A 19,006-nucleotide genomic window follows, 5' to 3' on the forward strand; every position below is an offset into this window, starting at 1 on the left:
TACAGATTAGAGGCACAGTGGAGAGAGTGCCAGAGTTAAAGTTAGGAAGACCTGAGTTCAAATCCAGCCTCAGACTCTTACTAGCTGTGTGACCCTGGGCAAATCACTTAACCCTGTTTGCCTTGGTTTCCTTATCTGTAAAAATGAGCTGGAGAAGCAAATGGCAAACCACTCCGGTATCTTTGCCAAGAAAATCCCCAAAAAGGATCACAAAGAGTTATACATGACTGAAAACAACTGAAAAACAACAAATCCTTTGTCTGAAGACCTTCACGACACTACAGAGAGTTTTCTTGGTCAGATATAGGTCAGATTAGATAACCTCTGGGGTCACTTCTACCTCGAAGATCCTTGATTTTGTTAAGCAGAAATACTCATCTCTTTTTTATTTCTATTTTCTCCATCAAGCATACTGGCCCCCTGACTGCAAGAGATGGAATAAAAGGAGTCAAAGGGGAACCGAAATCAGAGAGAAGCAAAGTCATAATAAAGATTTACCTGGCTGAAATAATTGAACTCCAGTCCTCTGACCCTGATGAAGACCATCACTCTTAAGGGAACTGGAGAATGTGACTGCTAAGCTGCTGTCAATGATTATCCAGGATTTAGGGGGAAAGAGTGGCACCACAGGACTGAAGATGGGAGAATGTTGCCTTGATTTTAAAAAAAAGAGAAGATAGCATATTCCACAAGCTATGTAAAACAGTTTAACTTCAACTCCTAGCAAACTCCAAGAGCAAATTATTGAACCAATGATGGGTGATTATTTGGAAAGGTAAAGAATGATCAAAGATAGCTAGATGCTTTTTGTCTGTTTTCCTACCTATCCAGTATAAAATCCTTTGCCTAGAACAGGAGGCCTACAAACTACTGCCCAAGGGCTAAATCCAGTCCCCTTGCCTGCTTTTGTATAGCATTCCAAGCTAAGAAGATGACTGTTCTTAGCATACTAGGCCGAATAAAAACAAAACAGGCAGTGGGTGGGATTCGGCCCAATTTGGCTACTGTGCCGGAGTTTGCTGAATGCTAGTCTAGAGTCTAGAATACAAACTTTCTCTGGCATTTAGGTCCTGTGCATTCTGGCTCCAAGCTACCCTTCTAGTTTTATTTTACATACTAAATGTATTTATTCCATGTGCTACAACCAAACTAGATCAGTAGCTGTTCCCAAATCGTCATCCTTCTCTTTTTCTCACCTCCCTACATTAATGAATAAATATGTTCTCTCTCCATCTCCCCTACTGAAATCCTTCAAGGCTCAAGTCATGCAGCACTTTCTCCAGTAGGTGTTCCCTGATTCTATCAGGAAAAAAAAAAGTGCTCTCCACCTGCTCAAATTTCCTTAAAGTACTTTGGGTCTATCTTTTTGTCTTTTTCACAATCTACCTTGTATCATTCAATTATCAAACACTTATTCTGTGTAAACCAACATGCTAGTCTTGATGTGTTTGTGACTGTCAATGATTGTGCAATTAACAATAAAAAAAAAAAGACAAAAGGAGGGGGAAAAGGAGAAAAGACAGACTAGAAGCAAAAGAATCAGTAAGAGGCGATTGCAATCGCCAAGAGAAGATAGAGCGGCAGGACCCCGGTACTGGGTGTTTCCTAGTTTGGTTTCTCCCTTTTACTCTGACCTGGCAATCGGCTCAAGTCATTGAAAAGAGCAGGTCTCTGGATCGGATTTCTTTCTTTTGCAAAAAAGGGAGGTTGGACTAACTGATGTCTAAGGTCTTATAATGCTTTATTTAACAAGATCCTGAACTAGTGTAAGGGCCACGTGAGTGGAGAGGAATAGGTAAGTAAGACATCTCAGAGGTAGAAATGAAAGAATTTGGGGACTGATTCGATATGGAAGGTGAGGGAAAGGAAGTAGGCAATGATATTTTCAGTTCAGTTCATTTTGGGGTTTTTTTTACATCCCTCCTATGAAGAAAATATCTAAAGTTTACAATTTCTTCACTTTCAGGACCTCTATCCAGTGAGTGGACATAACTTTTATTTTTAACATCAAAAGCAGAACACAACTTAATAAACCATTGTTGAGAGGTTCAGAGCAATAAATTCCTCCTTTTGCCCCACTCCTAAAGACACTGTGATTAGAAGTGCCACTGGTCTAGCAGCTCCCCTCATCTTTAATTATGTTCCCCCTTGCTTGAGGACATGTTCAGAAGACAATGAGTTGGTATTTATAAGGTATTTCAAGATGTAAAGGTAAAAAGGTACTAAAGATTATGAAAAACTGTTAATTGGTAAAAATTCACTTGTAAACAAAATCTCAAATAGGGAATTTGGGGAAACTCACTACTGCTGAAATCAGCTTGGGTATCTGTTGCTAAAAGTACCATAATACCTAGCAATGCAAAGGGCAGGTCTTCCAATGTATTTACTGGGTGTTTCAATATTACTATGATGGATTCCTTATAATTATAAGAGAAATCATCTCCTTATGAGTCTTAATGACTGCTGAGGCTCACAGTCCTTACCAGTCAAACTTTTCAATGACCCTCAACAAATATTGTGCCACATTCCCACCAGCTTGTGCTGAGTTCAGAAGGAGTTACATCTATACCAGTACCATTTTAATACAATGGATCTGGTATTACAATTGGGTCTTTTCATAAAAGCCATCCTGTATTATTTATAGCTTTATACCTTACTTCCAGCATAACCAATCAACATAAATGTATTGGGTGCCTTCTTCAGTGAACCCACCTGGTGATTCCACCTGCTGCCATGAACTGAGTTACGGATGTCCCCGTATACGGATCTCCAATCTCTATATACCCAGTCCAGATAGGCGGCACAGTGGATAGAGAGATGGGCCTGAAGCCAGGAAGACCTAAGTTCAAATACAGTCTCAGACACTTAGCAGCTGTGTGACCCTGGGCAATTCACTTCACCCTGTTTGTCTCGGTTTCCTCATCTTTAAAATAAGCTGGAGAAGGAAATGGCAAACCACTCCAGCATCTTTGCCAAAGAAACCCCAAATGGGGTCACAAAAAGTCAGACATATCTGAAAAATGACTGAACAACAAAAAACACCTCTTCTAAACTACAACTTTAAGTGCCTACTAAACATCTCTCCTTTACCCGGATGTCCCTCCAGCATCTCAAATCCATCATGGGGTGAACAGGAAGGACACTTGACCCGGAGTCAAAGGATCTAGAGCCAAAGCCCACTAGAGGCAAGGCACCAGATTTCTCCAAGCCTTAGCTGCCTCAACTGTGAAATGAAGGGACAGTAGATCAGGTCCAACCCTCTTGTTTTACATTAGAGCAACTGAGGCTCAAAAAGTCTAAATGACTTAGCCAGGCTCCTGCTACTATTGAATGTCAGGCAACATTCAAACTCTGATCTTCCTGATTCCAAGGCCAGCTTTCTCTCTATTATTCTATCTGCCTCAAGGGTGCTGGAGTAGATGACTTCAGGGGCCTCATCCAGCTCTAAATCCATGACCACATGTTCCAGTGTCTAAAAGTAAACTAATCCAACCCCAGCTTCCCTCCAAACTCTCCTGTTTCTGCTGAAGTCTATAAGTTCAAAGCCATCCTCGCCTCTTTGCTCTCCCTCTTCCCTCAGGGCTGTCAATTCCACATATACAGACTCTCCCATCAGCCTTCATTATCTCCTGACTGGATCAGTGTAAGTTTCCTAATGAGTTTCCCTTGATCATTTCCCTACCTCCTTCACTCAATCCTCCACACAGCTATCAAAATTAACCTCCTACTAAGGCACAGGTCTGACCATTCGGTCTTCCTGCCTAAAAAGCTCCAAGAGCTCCCGACTGACTCTAAGATTAAAAAAACAAAAAACCCTTCTCGGCCAAATATTCATGGCCTTCCAGACTTTCTTTGCGGCCTTGCTTCATCACACCCTTCTTCAGATTCTCCATTCCAGACAAACCAGAGTGTTGGCTGTTCCCCAAACCCAAGGCTTGGTCTTCTACCTTCGTGGATTTGCCTGAATCTTTGTCCATGCCTCGCTCATCTCCTGCTCTCAGAATTGCTATCTTCCTTCAACACTCAGCTTGTGCTACTCTCCACACAAGCTTGGCCTAATGCCCCCAGAGATGATGGTGGCCTCTATATCCAAGAATTAACCATGTACATGTTGTATCCACCCACTAAAATGTAAGCTATGTAATTATCTCTAAGGTCTTTGACTCTGCAATGTTTTATTAGCAACGGTTTTAGAAATTCTAGCTAGGGACAGGGAATGGGACCTAGGTTGTATTCATCAGGGAACTTCAGGTGAGGAATTTCCACTTTCAATGCAATTTATATCTTTTCTGCAATTTAAGAGTCTTAAAGAGCTGCCTAAGACTATTGGTAAGTGGCAGCTGCCTACCTTAGCACTGAGAAGTTGTAACTTAACCAGGGTGACACAGCCAGGATATATCTGAGGTAGGGCTTGAACCCAGGTATTCCTAGCTCTGAGGCCAGCTCTACTCTACTACTCTACTCATCTACTCTATCCTGCCTCTCTAAAATTTTCCCTAAAATTTCTTAGCCACTCATCTATTATTCCCTTTTATAAGCACATAAAAAGCAATACCACAGAAAGGAAATTGATCTCTCTCTCTCTCTCTCTCTCTCTCTCTCTCTCTTTTCCTACAATTAATTATGGACCTTTTCTAAGCTTTGGACAGATCTATAAAGGGAAAATTTTAGAAGGTAGCACTCTACACCTTTCAAATTCAGAGGAGTTCTTGCAAAAGCTTTTCTTTACTTCTGTTTACATTTTTAGCAAAAAATTAACCTCTGGCAGAGCAAAAATAAAAGAGAAAACTTTTTTTTTCTTTTTCAGTGTGGTAATGTTGAAAATGGCAGATCCGGGCATAGCCTAGAATTTGGGGTGGCCCAATGCTATGATTAGGTAGCCAGACATTTTCCACAGCTATATGCATGCAGCAATCTAAATTTGCTACATTAGTGTTCCTCTCATCCTCCTTCTGTTTCTATTTTTCATCAGAGTCCTTTCCCACCCTTTCATCTCATCCCTAATGTTTCTTGCTTTGAAATAAGTGTCAGACATAATACACTTTATAAATCTAACAGCAATATTTCAGAGAACAAAGAGGTTATTGAGACCTGAAAGAGCTTTTCTTTGGGCATTTCTGAGTCAAAACTTCAATACAGATGAAACAAAAGTTTTTCTAAAGGTTTTAAAAGGTTTCATTATTCTGCAGCAATGGAATTTCAATTTCCTTTTGATACCAAACAGGCTAGCTTCCAAGAGATCGCCCTTATAAGACCACCACTGCAACCAGTATCTAATTTCAGATCTAAGAAAAAGGTTACATTCCTTGAAAAGGTTCAAGCTACTGATTTCTTGAAAAATTAGATACTAACCATAGCCTGATTATGTTTTTTCCAGAAAGCAGGGATATTATTGAGAGAAGTGGAGCAAATTTCCTTGATTTTGGTAGAAAAGCCTTTTAACCTTAATAGATCAAAATACAAAGCAGACAACTTTCAATATGGATGGGTGGGCCACCAGGATTCAAAGCTCAGTTTTCACAGAACTAGACAACCATCATTTAGGTCACATGACCAGACCCTATCAGAATCTTTGGCACAATTGCTCAGCAGTTGTCACGATCACATATTTCAAAAACATCTCAGTGAAGAGACACTGGATTTATTGCTAGAAGGGTAAAAAAAATCACAAGATAAAAATTCTGTGCAATCCTATGGAGTTGCAAAAATCTTGCAGCAAAGAGAATAGGGTTAGGCACTAGGAGAGTCAGGGGTTGCTGGTACTCTCACATTCTTGACCTGGGGCGACGTCCTACAGGACAGTCATGTCTGCTCTGGCTTTGTCCACTGAGGCAAATTCCCTTTATGAGAGATGATGATCTCTCAGACATGAAGCCTCCTCAAAGAGTTAATAATTCTTGTTAATAGTTCTCACAAAAGGCAGCAATTAGGAGATCACTGGTCATTTGGAGAGAGAAGGTCAGAAGCCAGATGGTAAGAAGAGTGGGAGGAGAGAAATTGGAGGCACCTGCTGTAGATGGCCTTCTAATTGTATTGTTGAAACACTCCCTTCCGACCTTGTCAAAACCCCTTCAGACCCTGTTTTTTAAGCACGCAGAAGAAAGAATAGAATAGCCCTAACCCAACCTACCCTTGCAAGACTTTCCGCCTTTTCTTGTCTCCAGGCAAACTTGTGTACTCTGTTGCTGGGGAAGATTTCCATGAACAGATTGTGCCCCCTGAAGCCCAGCCAATGGGACAAGGGGAAAGGGGTTTTGGGAGGAGGAACTCATGTTGGGTTATAAATAAGCCTTGCTTTCTATAACCAACTTGTACTGATACATGTCCTCCCTGGCCCGCACCATTAGGGCGACCAGGGGCAGTACCCTTTCTCATGAGAAAGCAATAAACTCCTTTCAAGATAACTAAGTCTTTGTCTTGAATTTGAGTAGTGGTCTCTGTCCCACACAGCTTCATTACTCCCTGATCACAGGCTCCTTGGTAACTAATCTCCCCCAAGGTGGTGGTTGCTGGAAATAAATAAGCAATTTAAAAACCAATCAATCATAAATCAGAACAGGCCCAAAGAAACCAAATCCAGCAGAGAAATGTCTCTTCTAAATTCCCTTTTCGGTGCTCTGAATTCCAACTGTTTTATGGTCTTCATTTGAAAGGGCATGGGGAGGAGAGGATTACCTCAGTCTGGGCAGCCAGGAATAATTGTGCTTTCCCCAGGGCTAGGGGATAATTGACTCATTATTCACAGCAGCTCTCCACCTGCCAAGGCACTGCAGACACAACGTGGCCTGGAGAAGGTGCGACAGAGTCCCTAAATGAGGGGTATGAGAGCAGCAAGTTAAGAAGGGGATGAACTTTGAAATGGCTACTGGAAGTCACTTAACAGCAAAAGACGATGGGAAGGGGTGAGCCTGGGAAGGCTAGCTGGAAGTAAATCTGGGGGAGTGCTGAGTGAGTTCTGTGACTCATGCCACAAAGAGGTCGGCTGCCACATTTCTAAGGCTGGTAATTAAGAAAACTACATCCTCCTCGGCATTTCTCCTTTTCTCTACACAAAAGGCTTACTTTATCTCTCCTCTGCCACCTCTACCACTTCTTTCCTTTTACTTCTGATTTGAAATGCTCTGTGGAGGAATCCCATCCTCTCTGGCCACACTAGGATTCTAACTGATGTAACACAAGGTAATAGCAACCACTACTGGGCTGTGAGAGATTCCAAAAATGCAGGCAAATTCAAACTGGACAGTCCTCTGAGGTCAGAGGTTCTTAACCTGGGCTTTGTGAACCTGGTTTTTTTAATACATATTTTGATAACTGTATCTCAATCTAATTGGTTTCTTTTGTAATTCTATATATTTTATTTTGTGCATTTAAAAGCACTATTCTGAGAAGGGTCCATAACCAAAAGGTTAAGAACACCTGTCTTGGACACTCATGAAATGTTAAATTGTATTAAATTTATCTGAATATATCTAATCCTTCTACTAGGGAATCTGTAATCTCCTTGAGAACAAGGATTGTACCATATTCATTGTGGTATTTCTCCCAGTACGTTGCAATCAATCAATCAACAAGCATTTATTAAGCACCTACTATGTGCCAGGCACTATGCCAGGTGTTAGGGGTACAAACGCAAAAATTAAATAGTGCCTACCATCAAGGAACTTACATTCTTGCCCTCTGGATGACACTCACTTTCAATTCTTCAGAATCAATCAATAAGCATTTATTAAATGCCTACTATGTGCTAAGTCCTGTGCTGGGCACTAACAATAAAAAGAGAAAGAATGAATCTCAGTTCCCCTTTGACCCCCAGCCCCATTTGGAGGACAGAAATATCAGCTTTGGCTATACTCTGGGAGGCAGGCACAGAGTAGTGGTCCTCACCTATAAAAGAAAAATAATCACCCTTGTACAACTTACCTCATAGGGTGGTTGTGAAGCAACAGATGAGCTAATCTGTACAGAGAAGACTGTAAAGGATCACATAAGTTATTTCAATCCTATTAGTAGTACTCTAACACTGAGGAACAGGAAATGCTGATTCCCTACAAAGCCATCACATTCACAGATTCATAGAGCTGGAAGACACCTTAGAGATCATTCAGTATAACCTCATTTTGTAAGTTAAGGACAGCAAATCACACCAAATCTCGGGAATTAATGGAAGAAATGGGACCAGGAACAAGGGTTTGTTAGACAAAATCAAAGAGGGATTTCAGTGACATAGGTGACTGGCTCTTTCCTTTTAGTAGTCCACAATGATAAAAACTAAACATCCTTGGACTCATAGCTTTCCAGACCAAAGAAAACGAAATAATACTGAGTCAGTAGGATGTTACCAACCCAGCTATGCACCTAGTATCTTGCTAGGCTCTGCATAAGAAATAGGGAAGGAAGGAAGGAAAAAGAGGATTGGGTACAGGAAAAATAGAAGCCATGAATCCTGCCCAGAGGACCATAAAGTCATGGGCACAGTTCTCTAGAAGGCTTGAAGCAGAAAATTTTAGGAGAAAAAAGCAGCATAATGTAGTGGAAATAACACTGGATCTGAATCAGAGAACCTGAGACCAAATCCCAACTCTTCCTTCTAATACCTCTGTGACTTTGGGCAAATTTCACTTCTCTGGATAAAAACTGTCTTAGTTCTAAAAGGAGAGGGCTGAACTAGATGATCTCAGAGGATCCTTCAAGCTGTGATACTCTCTGATCCCATGAGTTTCTCTCAGAGATACCTCCAACAAAAGCCGACCATTCCTTGGACTACACATCTCCCTAGAAAGCAATAATCTTTTATATCTCAAGCTTCAGGTCAAAGAAATAACAAAATAGAATAATAATCAAAATACTTTACTTTTCATTGCCAACATGCCTCAAAATGGTAAACCATAACCTCACCACCCTTCAAAATCAATTTTTCAGTACAATCTAGAAATGAATGATGCAAAAGAAGTATCTTTTCATCAAAGGATATAGATACTGACTGGTGGAAGCTACTGGGCACTATATATAAATAACATTCAGAGACAAAGTAGCTTAGTCCCTCCACCAGGGGCCAGTGTAGGACTATCCCTTAATCTATCCCAGTGGTTCTCATACTTTTTGGTCTCAAGAGTCCTTCACAATCTAAAACTTATTGAGGACCTCAGAGTATTTGTTTATGTGGGATATATCTATCAATATCTACTGTATTAGAAATTTAAATGGATAAAAGTTTTAACATTTATTTAAAATAATAATAATAAACCCATTCCATAGCAACACAAATAACATTTTCATGAAAACATTACCATTTTCTGGAAAAAAAAAGTAAAAAGAGTGGCATTGTTTTACTTATCTGTGTACATCTCTTTAATGCCTGGCTTAATAGGAAATGGCCAGATTATATGCTTCTGTAGTCAATCTATTATGATATATTGTTTAGGTGAAAATATATGAAGGAATAGCACTCACACAGGCATATAGTTGGAAAAGGGAAGAGTATTTTAATAGGCAAATAACATCTTAGTATCATTACGAAAATAACTTTGAGCTGGCAGTTCAAAAGTGTCTTGAGGACCCCTGCCCCAGCACCTCCCACCCCCCTACCCCCGCCCAGGGGTCTGTAGACCACAATTGCCATTCTATTCAATTTGGTTTTAACTATTTCAATGAATGCAGTTCTTATCACAATCACTAGAGATAATACTGCACAATTTCTTAAGGTTATATGTGCAATAGTTTCTTAATGTTGAGCTTTAGTGTCCTTCACATCTTCTTTTATCCCATCATCTTTGAAATGTTCCTCTCTCAATATCCATCACCCGCTGCAAGTGCGCCAAGCCAAGAAGAGTTATCATATCCCTGTAGAGGCAGCCCATTTATCTTAAGCTCTTCTCGGAGGTCACAGAATATAAACCATCATCGGATCAGAGAATTCAACTTAGAAGAAATTTTAAGAGGCCACTGAATTCAATCCTATCATTTTATAGACGAGAAAACAGGCTAAGAAAGGTTGTGATTTGTCCAGGGTCACATGGCTTGTAAGTATGTGAGGTAAAATCTGAACTCAGTTCTTCTTGACTCCAAGTGCAGCCCGCTATTCACCGTACCAGCTAGCTGCCTTGATATCCCCTACTCTGGGTAGAGATTGAGAGAAACTCCCACATCTCCCCTCTGGCCAGACATACCACTCCGGTGGTCTACTCTCTTAACCCTCTTGTCAGGAGTTCTCACAGAGTCCTTGAATATCTTGGATAAAGTGGTACAGTTCTCCTATAGATACCTATGCATGCTCACGCCAACCTGTTTCAACCACATATGGTTGTGTTCTCTGCTTGATCACAACCCAATTCTCCTTCACTTAGGACAATAGAAGCATTCTAAATACTTCTTACTGACCCAACTCAAACCTTTGGTTGAATGCTAAGGCAAACTCAAATGATAGATAGTAGAGAAATTCATGTTTCTTCCATGGAATCCCTAAGAGATACCTCACAGAAGTTTTAGTTTAAAGGAACATGGTTTGAAAAGCACTCAATCATTCTTCCTGCTCTTTTCAGAGCTACTGAGTAATGTATTCATTCTAGGGGTAGAAGGATTAAAAGAGAATGAAATATTTCAAATACAGGCTTATCAGAATTATACAAAGGGTAATTGTCAGGACCCCTACCCATCAACCACTACCTTTACAAACCTAAAAAATAAATGGAACTTTTTTTTTTTTTACTTCTGACATCTAGCTTTTGGATGTCTTGGTACTCTATAATCAAGGAACAGTAATTCTATAAAACCAAATAGCTAAAAGGTTATCAAAAACTGGGTTTAAACTATCAAAAGAGATTAGATGATTACCAAATTCAACAGAAATTTGCCTCAATGTACAAAGAGCATCACTGACTGAACAGGGAAATGACAATAAGATTGTTAATCCACAATTCCTTCAGCTCCCTGTTATAACGGTATCATTTAAGCTACATATTTGGAAAACACAAACAATATTATTCTTCTATGTGCTAGAAAGCAGCAAAATTGATAAAGAACAGTGGATGTTGAGAGTAGTTTTAAAACTGGCAACATCTGGAATTTTCTATGCCCAGATTTCTATGCCCAGAATCCAGGTGAATTAGATAATAAACTATATGACACTGAAAATATCTACTGAAACCAGATGCTAGACATCCTCTGTTTTGCTCTTCGTGTAAGCATATGGGTTTATTTCAGACAGCTTCCTGTTTGTGTCCTCTTTTGTTCAGTTGACCATTTCAGAGAAAATATTATTGTTCTACAGTTGAATGGGCATTTTGCTAAAAAATCACTCACATCTGAATATGTGCCCATTGGGTTGAAGTACACAACATATGCTTAGGACCACTTGAGTTGCCTGGCTGAGCAATCCTCCATTTTTCCACAAAAGAAGAAAACATAATAACCATGGCTAAAAATAATTCTCAAGTGAGAAAGAAAATATATACAAAAATAACTATCTTTTATGTTGCTTCAATTGGGGAGAGAGATAAACAGACTGATAGATCAGTGGTGGTTATATAAACAACAGTAGTAAAGTCTGACCTATATTTTATTGAAGTTAAAATTTTTCATTGGCCAGAAAAGGCTCTCTCTCTCTCTCTCTCTCTCTCTCTCTCTCTCTCTCTCTCTCTCTCTCTCTCTCTCTCTCTCTCTCTCTCTCTCTCTCTCTCTGTCTCTGATCCCTCTGCTTTAAAAGGACAGAAAGCATAATCTATAACATGGGGACAGAATATGGCAAAATGATTCCTAATATTTGCCTAAAACAAACAATTACATGATTCTTATAACATCTGGCTTAATTGGGAGAAGGCATTTTTAAAAGTTACATATTGTGATAGCAGCACTACATTACAAAACTGACAACAGAGAAGATAAATTTAGTGATTAAAATTCAAAATGTTGGAAACAATGAAATGTTTTCTTTCCTTAAACAACTACATCTAAGCTATATCAGACATAAGGAACAAATGAGTATCTATAGGATAAACTGTCATGTGAACAGTGGATATGAATTGTAACAACTGTGGCTAGAGATTTATGCCAAATTATCCGAAACAAAAGGCCTCCGTCAGCTCAAAATCTGTCATAATTTAAGTGGAAAAATTCCCTTCTGCAACTGAACCAGCAGATTTTCTGTGTTTCATAAATTGTCTGATCTGTTCCCTACCAGTAGTGATTTGGTGATGAAAAAAGAAATAAAATAGCAAGAGAAAACTGCTTAATTACAATTTGCAGATGTTTCCCCAAAGAGAAAGAACAGGTTAATCCTGCTGATGCCATATCTCTGCATAGGAATCTTTTATAAATTAGTTCATTTCATTCATCCCTAACTTTCTTCTCTTCAGTGTTCCTCATGATTGCTGGTTGTTGCATTATGATAAAGAGGTCACACACAGATAGCTGCTGAATTTATGATCAATAGAAAATTGCAAACTTATTTTTCCTCTCATTTGATTTTTTTTTGGCAATATGACAAATCACATCAATAAAAATGACATTGTTTCCTTTATTCTAAGCCTTACTCAACTTCCCTTGGGATACCAGATTAATTTAATTAGTTTTATTGAACTGCCTAGTTGCTTTTATTGCCAAGTCCACTCATATGATGCCTTCTACAAATTTCTCATGGGGTTAACATGATCCCATCAGTCTATTTCTTAAGTTAAAGTAAGGTTATTACTATTCGATGTGCTATTTTCTGTGGTAGCTTTTTTTTTCCTGCCAAAACTCACATTTGCAAAAGTGTTTCCAAAGCTGGCTTTAAAAAAAAAATTTTAAAAGAAGTAGTAAGAAAGACAGTGGCAGAGGGACTGTGAACTCAAAACACCTCTCAATATTCAGCAGGGAATTAAATGGCTGATAACAACAGCCCAGAGAAGGCGGCTGGAGAGCCACCTGGAAGCTTCCCACTGGTCAGTCCGTTTGCTACTTCCTCTGCTAGGCAAACTGCCAGATGCAGACAGAGCACAACATGGCAAAGGCTGCTGTTCTCAGTCTAGCCCCAGATAGGAAACAATAGCAAAAGGGAACACAGCAAGGATTATTGTTCTGGTAGCTTTTTTTTTTTAATAAGAGAAAGCTGTTTTTATGCTCTACTGAAATTCCCTTCCTGCTCTGAAATTGGTAAGAGGCCCAGCTGCTTTCTTATATTATTCTCTGTGGTGTTTTTCTACAGCAGATTTCCAATTTATTCTTCAGATTGGGAAAAGCCTCTTTTTGTATCCCACAGAAGTTTAAAGATACATTTTCATGTTCAGACTCAAAACAGTTGGGGCGCCCAAGTGAGATAGGTCAGTTTTAGGTATGCTGTGAATAGAGCTAAATTTCAGCCACTTACTCAACATTCAACAAAGATCTGAGTTCCTGGTATGTACTAGGCTAGGGACTTAGGAAGCTACAAACACAAATAGTAGCCCTACTCTCAAGAAGATTTTTTTGGGGGGAGAAAAGGGAGAGCACAGACATTGAGGAGGAAAACTGTTTATACTATAGTGTGATGAGGGATGTCACCAATCTCATTCTTAATTCCCTTCTCTCAAGTTTTCAAATGGAAATAGTTGAATTGTAAACTAAACCCCAATTCCAAGATTTTATTCTCTTAAGGAAATGAGGTGGAAAATTCACTGGTAGAAAGTACTTCAAAATATCTCCTAAGTAAGCTCTCTACAGCCTAAATAAAGATAAGGGTTGAACAATTACCTGGTGATCTGAGAGAATGTACATGGTCCAGTCATTAAAGAATAGGTCTATCTTAATTTCTTGCCCACCCAGCCCCAAATCATGCAGAAACTGCTCAACTCTGACCTTTGTTTTGACAAAATAGTTTCTAACATCTAACCCGAAGGACCACCAAGCTTTGCTATCCAGACACCATGCAGCTGAACCCTACAGACCACAAGGCCTACCATCTACAGCCCTCTGCCCCTGATTCCATTGTATATGCTCTCTCCTTCTATGAGGATAGGGGCTCATATAAAGCCAAGATAGTCTTACATTTCTAAGTGTTATCTTTAGAGCTTAGCACAGTGCTCTGCATATGAAATACAATAAATTTCTTTTTTTTTCATTCATTCATCAAAATAGTTCCTTAAAAACTAAAAGTCTGAGCAAGGCAATAAAGCAGAAGCATAGGGACTCAACCTTCTGCAGGTTATATTCACTGTTTTTTAATCAAAGAGAAAATGATGGGAACTTGAGTTTTTTAAAATGCCAATGACCTGAAAATCCTAAATCTGAATCAGTTTACAAATCACTGGACAAAACAATTTGTTTCTGAATATTCAGACACACGATAATCACACCAAAAGTGAAATGTATTCAAATATTAAAACCTGAAGGAAGAAGGTCAGAAAGGGAGGAATTCCTTTTTTTTTTTTTAAAGAAGGATTTAATCTAAAAGAACAATAAAAATCCTGGAAGCACAATGCACTGTAGTGAAATTCAGACCAACAAAACTACTGGAAACAAAATTACACTTAAAAAATCATAAAGTCTTGAACCCAAGAATAGGGAATCATATTCATGGATATGAATATAGCAAGAAATGAGAATGTGTGAATTGCACAGAAAGAATAGTTTAAAAAAATTGAAAATGGGCACAAATTGGAAAAGCAGAATCTTTTAGAATCAGAACTGATACTGACAAGCAAAGAATGGATAAATTATTTAAGGGCTAATCAGAGGGGGCACAGTAGCTTCATCTCCATCCCCAAACCATTGACAGATAATCAGTAAAAAAGACAACTTTTCTGGGAGCTGATTTATATTTTAGGCTGAAGCACGAAATCAATGCAACTAGCCCTCTTTGTGAAGAATTGAGTGATATTGAAGCGAATATAACTGATGCAACCCTTCATGGTGACCAGATGCAATAAAATGTAGTTGAAGAGGTTTAATGCCAGTTTCTAAGCCACTGATTTCCTGAATGTACAATTTCTCCGTGTGAGAAATGTGACCAATAATTACAATTCTAAAAGGTGGAGTGAATGCTTTCCAAATTGGGTCATGTGGTAATTCTGGTATGGACTGAAACGAAAAGAACTTTTCTAGGATTTACAACAGTTGAGAGTAGCCACTGAGCCATATTAGAACAAAGCAACATTGGTGGAGAGCTGCTCTGGAGAGATTTGTCTACATTGGCACAAAAATAAATGAAAATGAGGTCAGAAACGGTCATTGCCAAGGAAGGCATTTTATAACCTAGTAATTATGGGTCTCATAGTTCAAGCAACACTCAAGTCAATGGCTCTGTTTGATGTCCAAAGTTCTGTCTTTTCTGTAGTAGGAGTTTGTTTTTCAAGAGTAAACATAACAAAAACAATATATTAACAATGTTTAAAATGATTTTAAAAGAAAATGACATTTTTGATTACATAGATAATCCAAAGAACTGATCAATCAACAAGTATTTATTAAGCACCTACTACATGCCAGGTACTATGCAGGCTGCTGGAGATATGAAGACAAAACCTTTTAAATCTCTATCATTAAGGAGCTTATGCTATATAGACAGAGGCAACAAGAACACATGAAATTAATACTAAAACAATTACAAAATAAATAGAAGGTCATTTTGGAGGGGAGGCACTAATTTGTTATTGTTTAGTCGTTTTCCATCATGTCTGACTCTTCATGGCCCCTTTTGGGGTTTTCTTGGCAAAGGTACTGGAATGGTTTGCCATTTCCTCCTCCAGCTCATTTAAAAGAAGAGGAAGGTGAGGCAAACAGGGTTGAGTTACTTGCCCAGGGTTGCATACCTAATAAGTGTCTGAGGCCAGATTGGAACCACCTAGCTGCCCAGGGAAACACTAATACCTACAGAGAAAATCCTTAGGTAGATGGTGACACTTGAGCTAAGCCTGGAAGGAAACCAAGGATTCCAAGGGAGTAGTGGGGAGAGTGGATGCCATGCCTGGAGGGGAGCCTGTGCAAAGGCTTGGAGATAGCAGAAAAGATTGTCATGTGTGAGGAATAAGAAGAAGGCCAGGGTGACTGCACAGCAGAGAGCAGGAAGGAGATACAATGGGTAATACGCCTGGAAAGGTGGGCTGGAGTCAAGTCTTTAAAGACATCTTTAATGAAGCATATCCTCAAAGTCGTTAAGATATAAAGGAATGAAACAGTCATTATATTATATCCTCAATAACAGGATTAATTATAATTCTTATAATTACATGCATTACATATGATTAAATGTATAAGCTATAACAATATAAACAATTACATAGGGTTTTAAGGTTTAATCATATGCATTACATATGATTAAATGTATAAGCTATAACAATATAAACATGTATAGAGGGTTTTTAAGGTTTTAAGGGGTGTTTTCTCAACAATTTTATGAAATAGGCAGTATAAGTCTTATTATCCCTATTATACAAACAAATAAATTGAGACTCGGAGATGAGGAACTTGCTCATGGTACCTAGCTACTAAATGACAGAGCCTAGATTGGAACCCAAGTCTTCTGACACCAAGTCCTGTGGTTCTTTCTACTATAAAGTCTTCACTGATAAATGATGCCAAACTCTACATCTTAATTTTCTAAAACACGTTTAAAGAAAGTCCAAGCCATCAACTGGAGAACCAAAGGCACTAATGATGTTTTTGTCATTCAGAAATATTGAGTGAATCATCTCTTAAACAATGCCTTCTGAGCTCAATATTTATTGTCAGCCTGACACAGTTCAGCAAGCCAGAGGTGCTTAACTAATAAAAACTGCAAAAACTAGTTAAAATAAATCTACCATAGGTGAAAATTATATTACAATATTAACAGTTTCAGACTGATTTCCAAGATTCTGAATCAGTAATGTGAATTTCTTTTAATAAAGCTATGGTTTAATTTTTTTCCGGGAAATATTTTTAATAGGATTACTGACCCTTTTAACAGTCTTGGAAAGAAAATGAATCCCATGAGCATCCTGGCGTATAAGTATTATAACAATAAATAGAACAGTCACTCTTTTTGAATTGAAATGGTAATAGACTTGGGAAACTAAACTTACTAGAGAAATATGCAAACGTATGCAGGGTGCTAACCACTTTCACACAAAACTGATTCTACTGCATATCAGTGAAGCAACAGAACCCAGTAAGACAAATGAAGGGCTTGTGAAAATGAAAGAATGAGGTCTTTTGGAGCAACATCCTCCTCACGCAGATGGAATGTGAATCAGCCACCTTCAACAGGGGTCAATTATGTTGCCCACTACCCAACCATTGGGTCCTACTTAACCGTACCAGTTTAGATCTTCAGAAATTTTTTAAATGTTTCAGAAAAGAAAATGAGAGTTTACTAGTTTAAGACATGTTTTTGCACTTAAAACTCAGAAATACTTTGTCTCTTAAGTGGATTTTTTTTTTCAGGTCATTAGTTTATAATGTGAACTAGTGCCTTGGGATATACTGAAAGGAGAAAAAAAACAAGCTAGTGTGCTTGGAAATGCAGTTTATGTGACTAGCAAAATCATTTATTTCTGCTCAATTTTTGCAACAATTTACGGCAAGAATAAAATCAATGTGGATATAGTGATAGATGCCTCTTTCTAGGTATGCCATACATACACACATACATACGTATGTGTGACATCAGAAATGTTCCCTAATCCATGGAGTCAAGGGAGTCAGAGAGCTTCTTCTCTAACCTCTCTTTGCCTGCCCCAAGAAATCAAAATATTCATACTGTATCATCACAAAGGAAAATTTAACATATGCTTTTCAATGATAATAACCCTCTATTGGGTCTTTTAAACTTTTAGGTTTCTTAGCAGCCAGAGAGTTTGCTGGTTCCATGGCAATGGCTGATACAAGGTGAACTGGGTAAATGAATGTTGATAAAATACTCAGAAAGCCTCTACAAAGAGACAACGAAGACAGACCAAGAACTAGATTTTCATCATTGTGTTAAAATACAAAAGTAGCACACTTCATTTTTACCTTTTAAAAGATGAGTGAAAGTGTTCAAAAATTCTTCATACGTCTGCTCATGGCGATTAATAAACTGATCCAAGGCTTGCTCAATTAACCGATCTTCATCCATGATCCCCAATTCCAACAACTGAACAAACACATCTATTTGAACAGCCCCTTCATCTGTGATATAAAGATAAAAGAAACATATGAGCTCCGAGACCAAGACACGTAATCACAGCCCTTCTGAAAACTGCCTGAGTAAGGTACATGAAGAATCGCAGACATAAGAAGCCAAAGAACAAATAGAAACAGTTGAGACAGCACGGAACCTAGAAATCAAGAAATGCTACATCTCTGAGACTTCCTTGATAATTACTATAGACAAGTCATTTGACTTTTCTGTCTTCAATCTTTCCATCGAATGTCTTCCTGATTCACAAGAAGTTTATGAAACTATTCTAAACACTCTAAAAAGAAATTTGTAAAATCACCATTATGAAGCTTTAGGATATGATAAGTGTAAAAAGTTTAGGTACAATATAATCTCTGCCCAAGACACCTATGCAATAGGAGGGGGAGAAGACAACACTATCAGAAGGCAAAATGTTTCATGGCTCTGTGGAAAGTGGACTTGGGGAGTTTGTGGACTGTTGGGGACCTAGTATTTAAACATACACTACTGAGAGAAAGTAGGAATCACCATCTCTACCATATGCTTTTCCCACCTCTTTGGTATGATGGGCCCTCTATTTTTATACCTCACTATAGTCTCTGTGATTTGATGAATATTAAGATTTTTTATTGCAAAGAAATAAAATTAGAAGTCTAATCCTAAATTTTCCTTCCATAACCAAAAAGTAAACAAAGCTGTTAGGTCTGTGTGGTCCTAGGACTTTAGGATTTATAAAATAACCTAAAAAGAAATCAAGGCATTACTCTAAGTCTTAAACACAAATAGTTAACAAAGTGATGGTATTATTCAGTAAGGAACTGAGTTTCAACTAATATGTATGGCCTAGTATTGAACTGTTGTCATTATTATTTGTTAACATTTGTTAACATTTGTTAACATTTGTTAACATTTGTT

General features: G+C 38.4%; 1 protein-coding gene across 4 annotated transcripts in view; it reads right to left on the reverse strand.

The window, feature by feature from the left end:
- CUNH11orf74 (chromosome unknown C11orf74 homolog) overlaps positions 1 to 19,006 on the reverse strand; it is a 103,212-nt gene that overhangs the window by 37,723 nt on the left and 46,483 nt on the right. For all 4 annotated transcript variants that reach the window (XM_027837822.1, XM_027837825.1, XM_027837823.1 and 1 more), the window contains one exon: positions 17,944 to 18,099. In XM_027837822.1, the coding sequence (XP_027693623.1) occupies positions 17,944 to 18,046 (103 nt within the window). In that variant the 5' untranslated portion in view covers positions 18,047 to 18,099. The remainder of the gene's footprint in view (positions 1 to 17,943; positions 18,100 to 19,006) is intronic.

This window comes from Vombatus ursinus, unplaced genomic scaffold (assembly GCF_900497805.2).
Source record: "Vombatus ursinus unplaced genomic scaffold, bare-nosed wombat genome assembly UNPS02014822.1, whole genome shotgun sequence".
Classification (NCBI taxonomy): Eukaryota; Metazoa; Chordata; class Mammalia; order Diprotodontia; family Vombatidae; genus Vombatus; species Vombatus ursinus.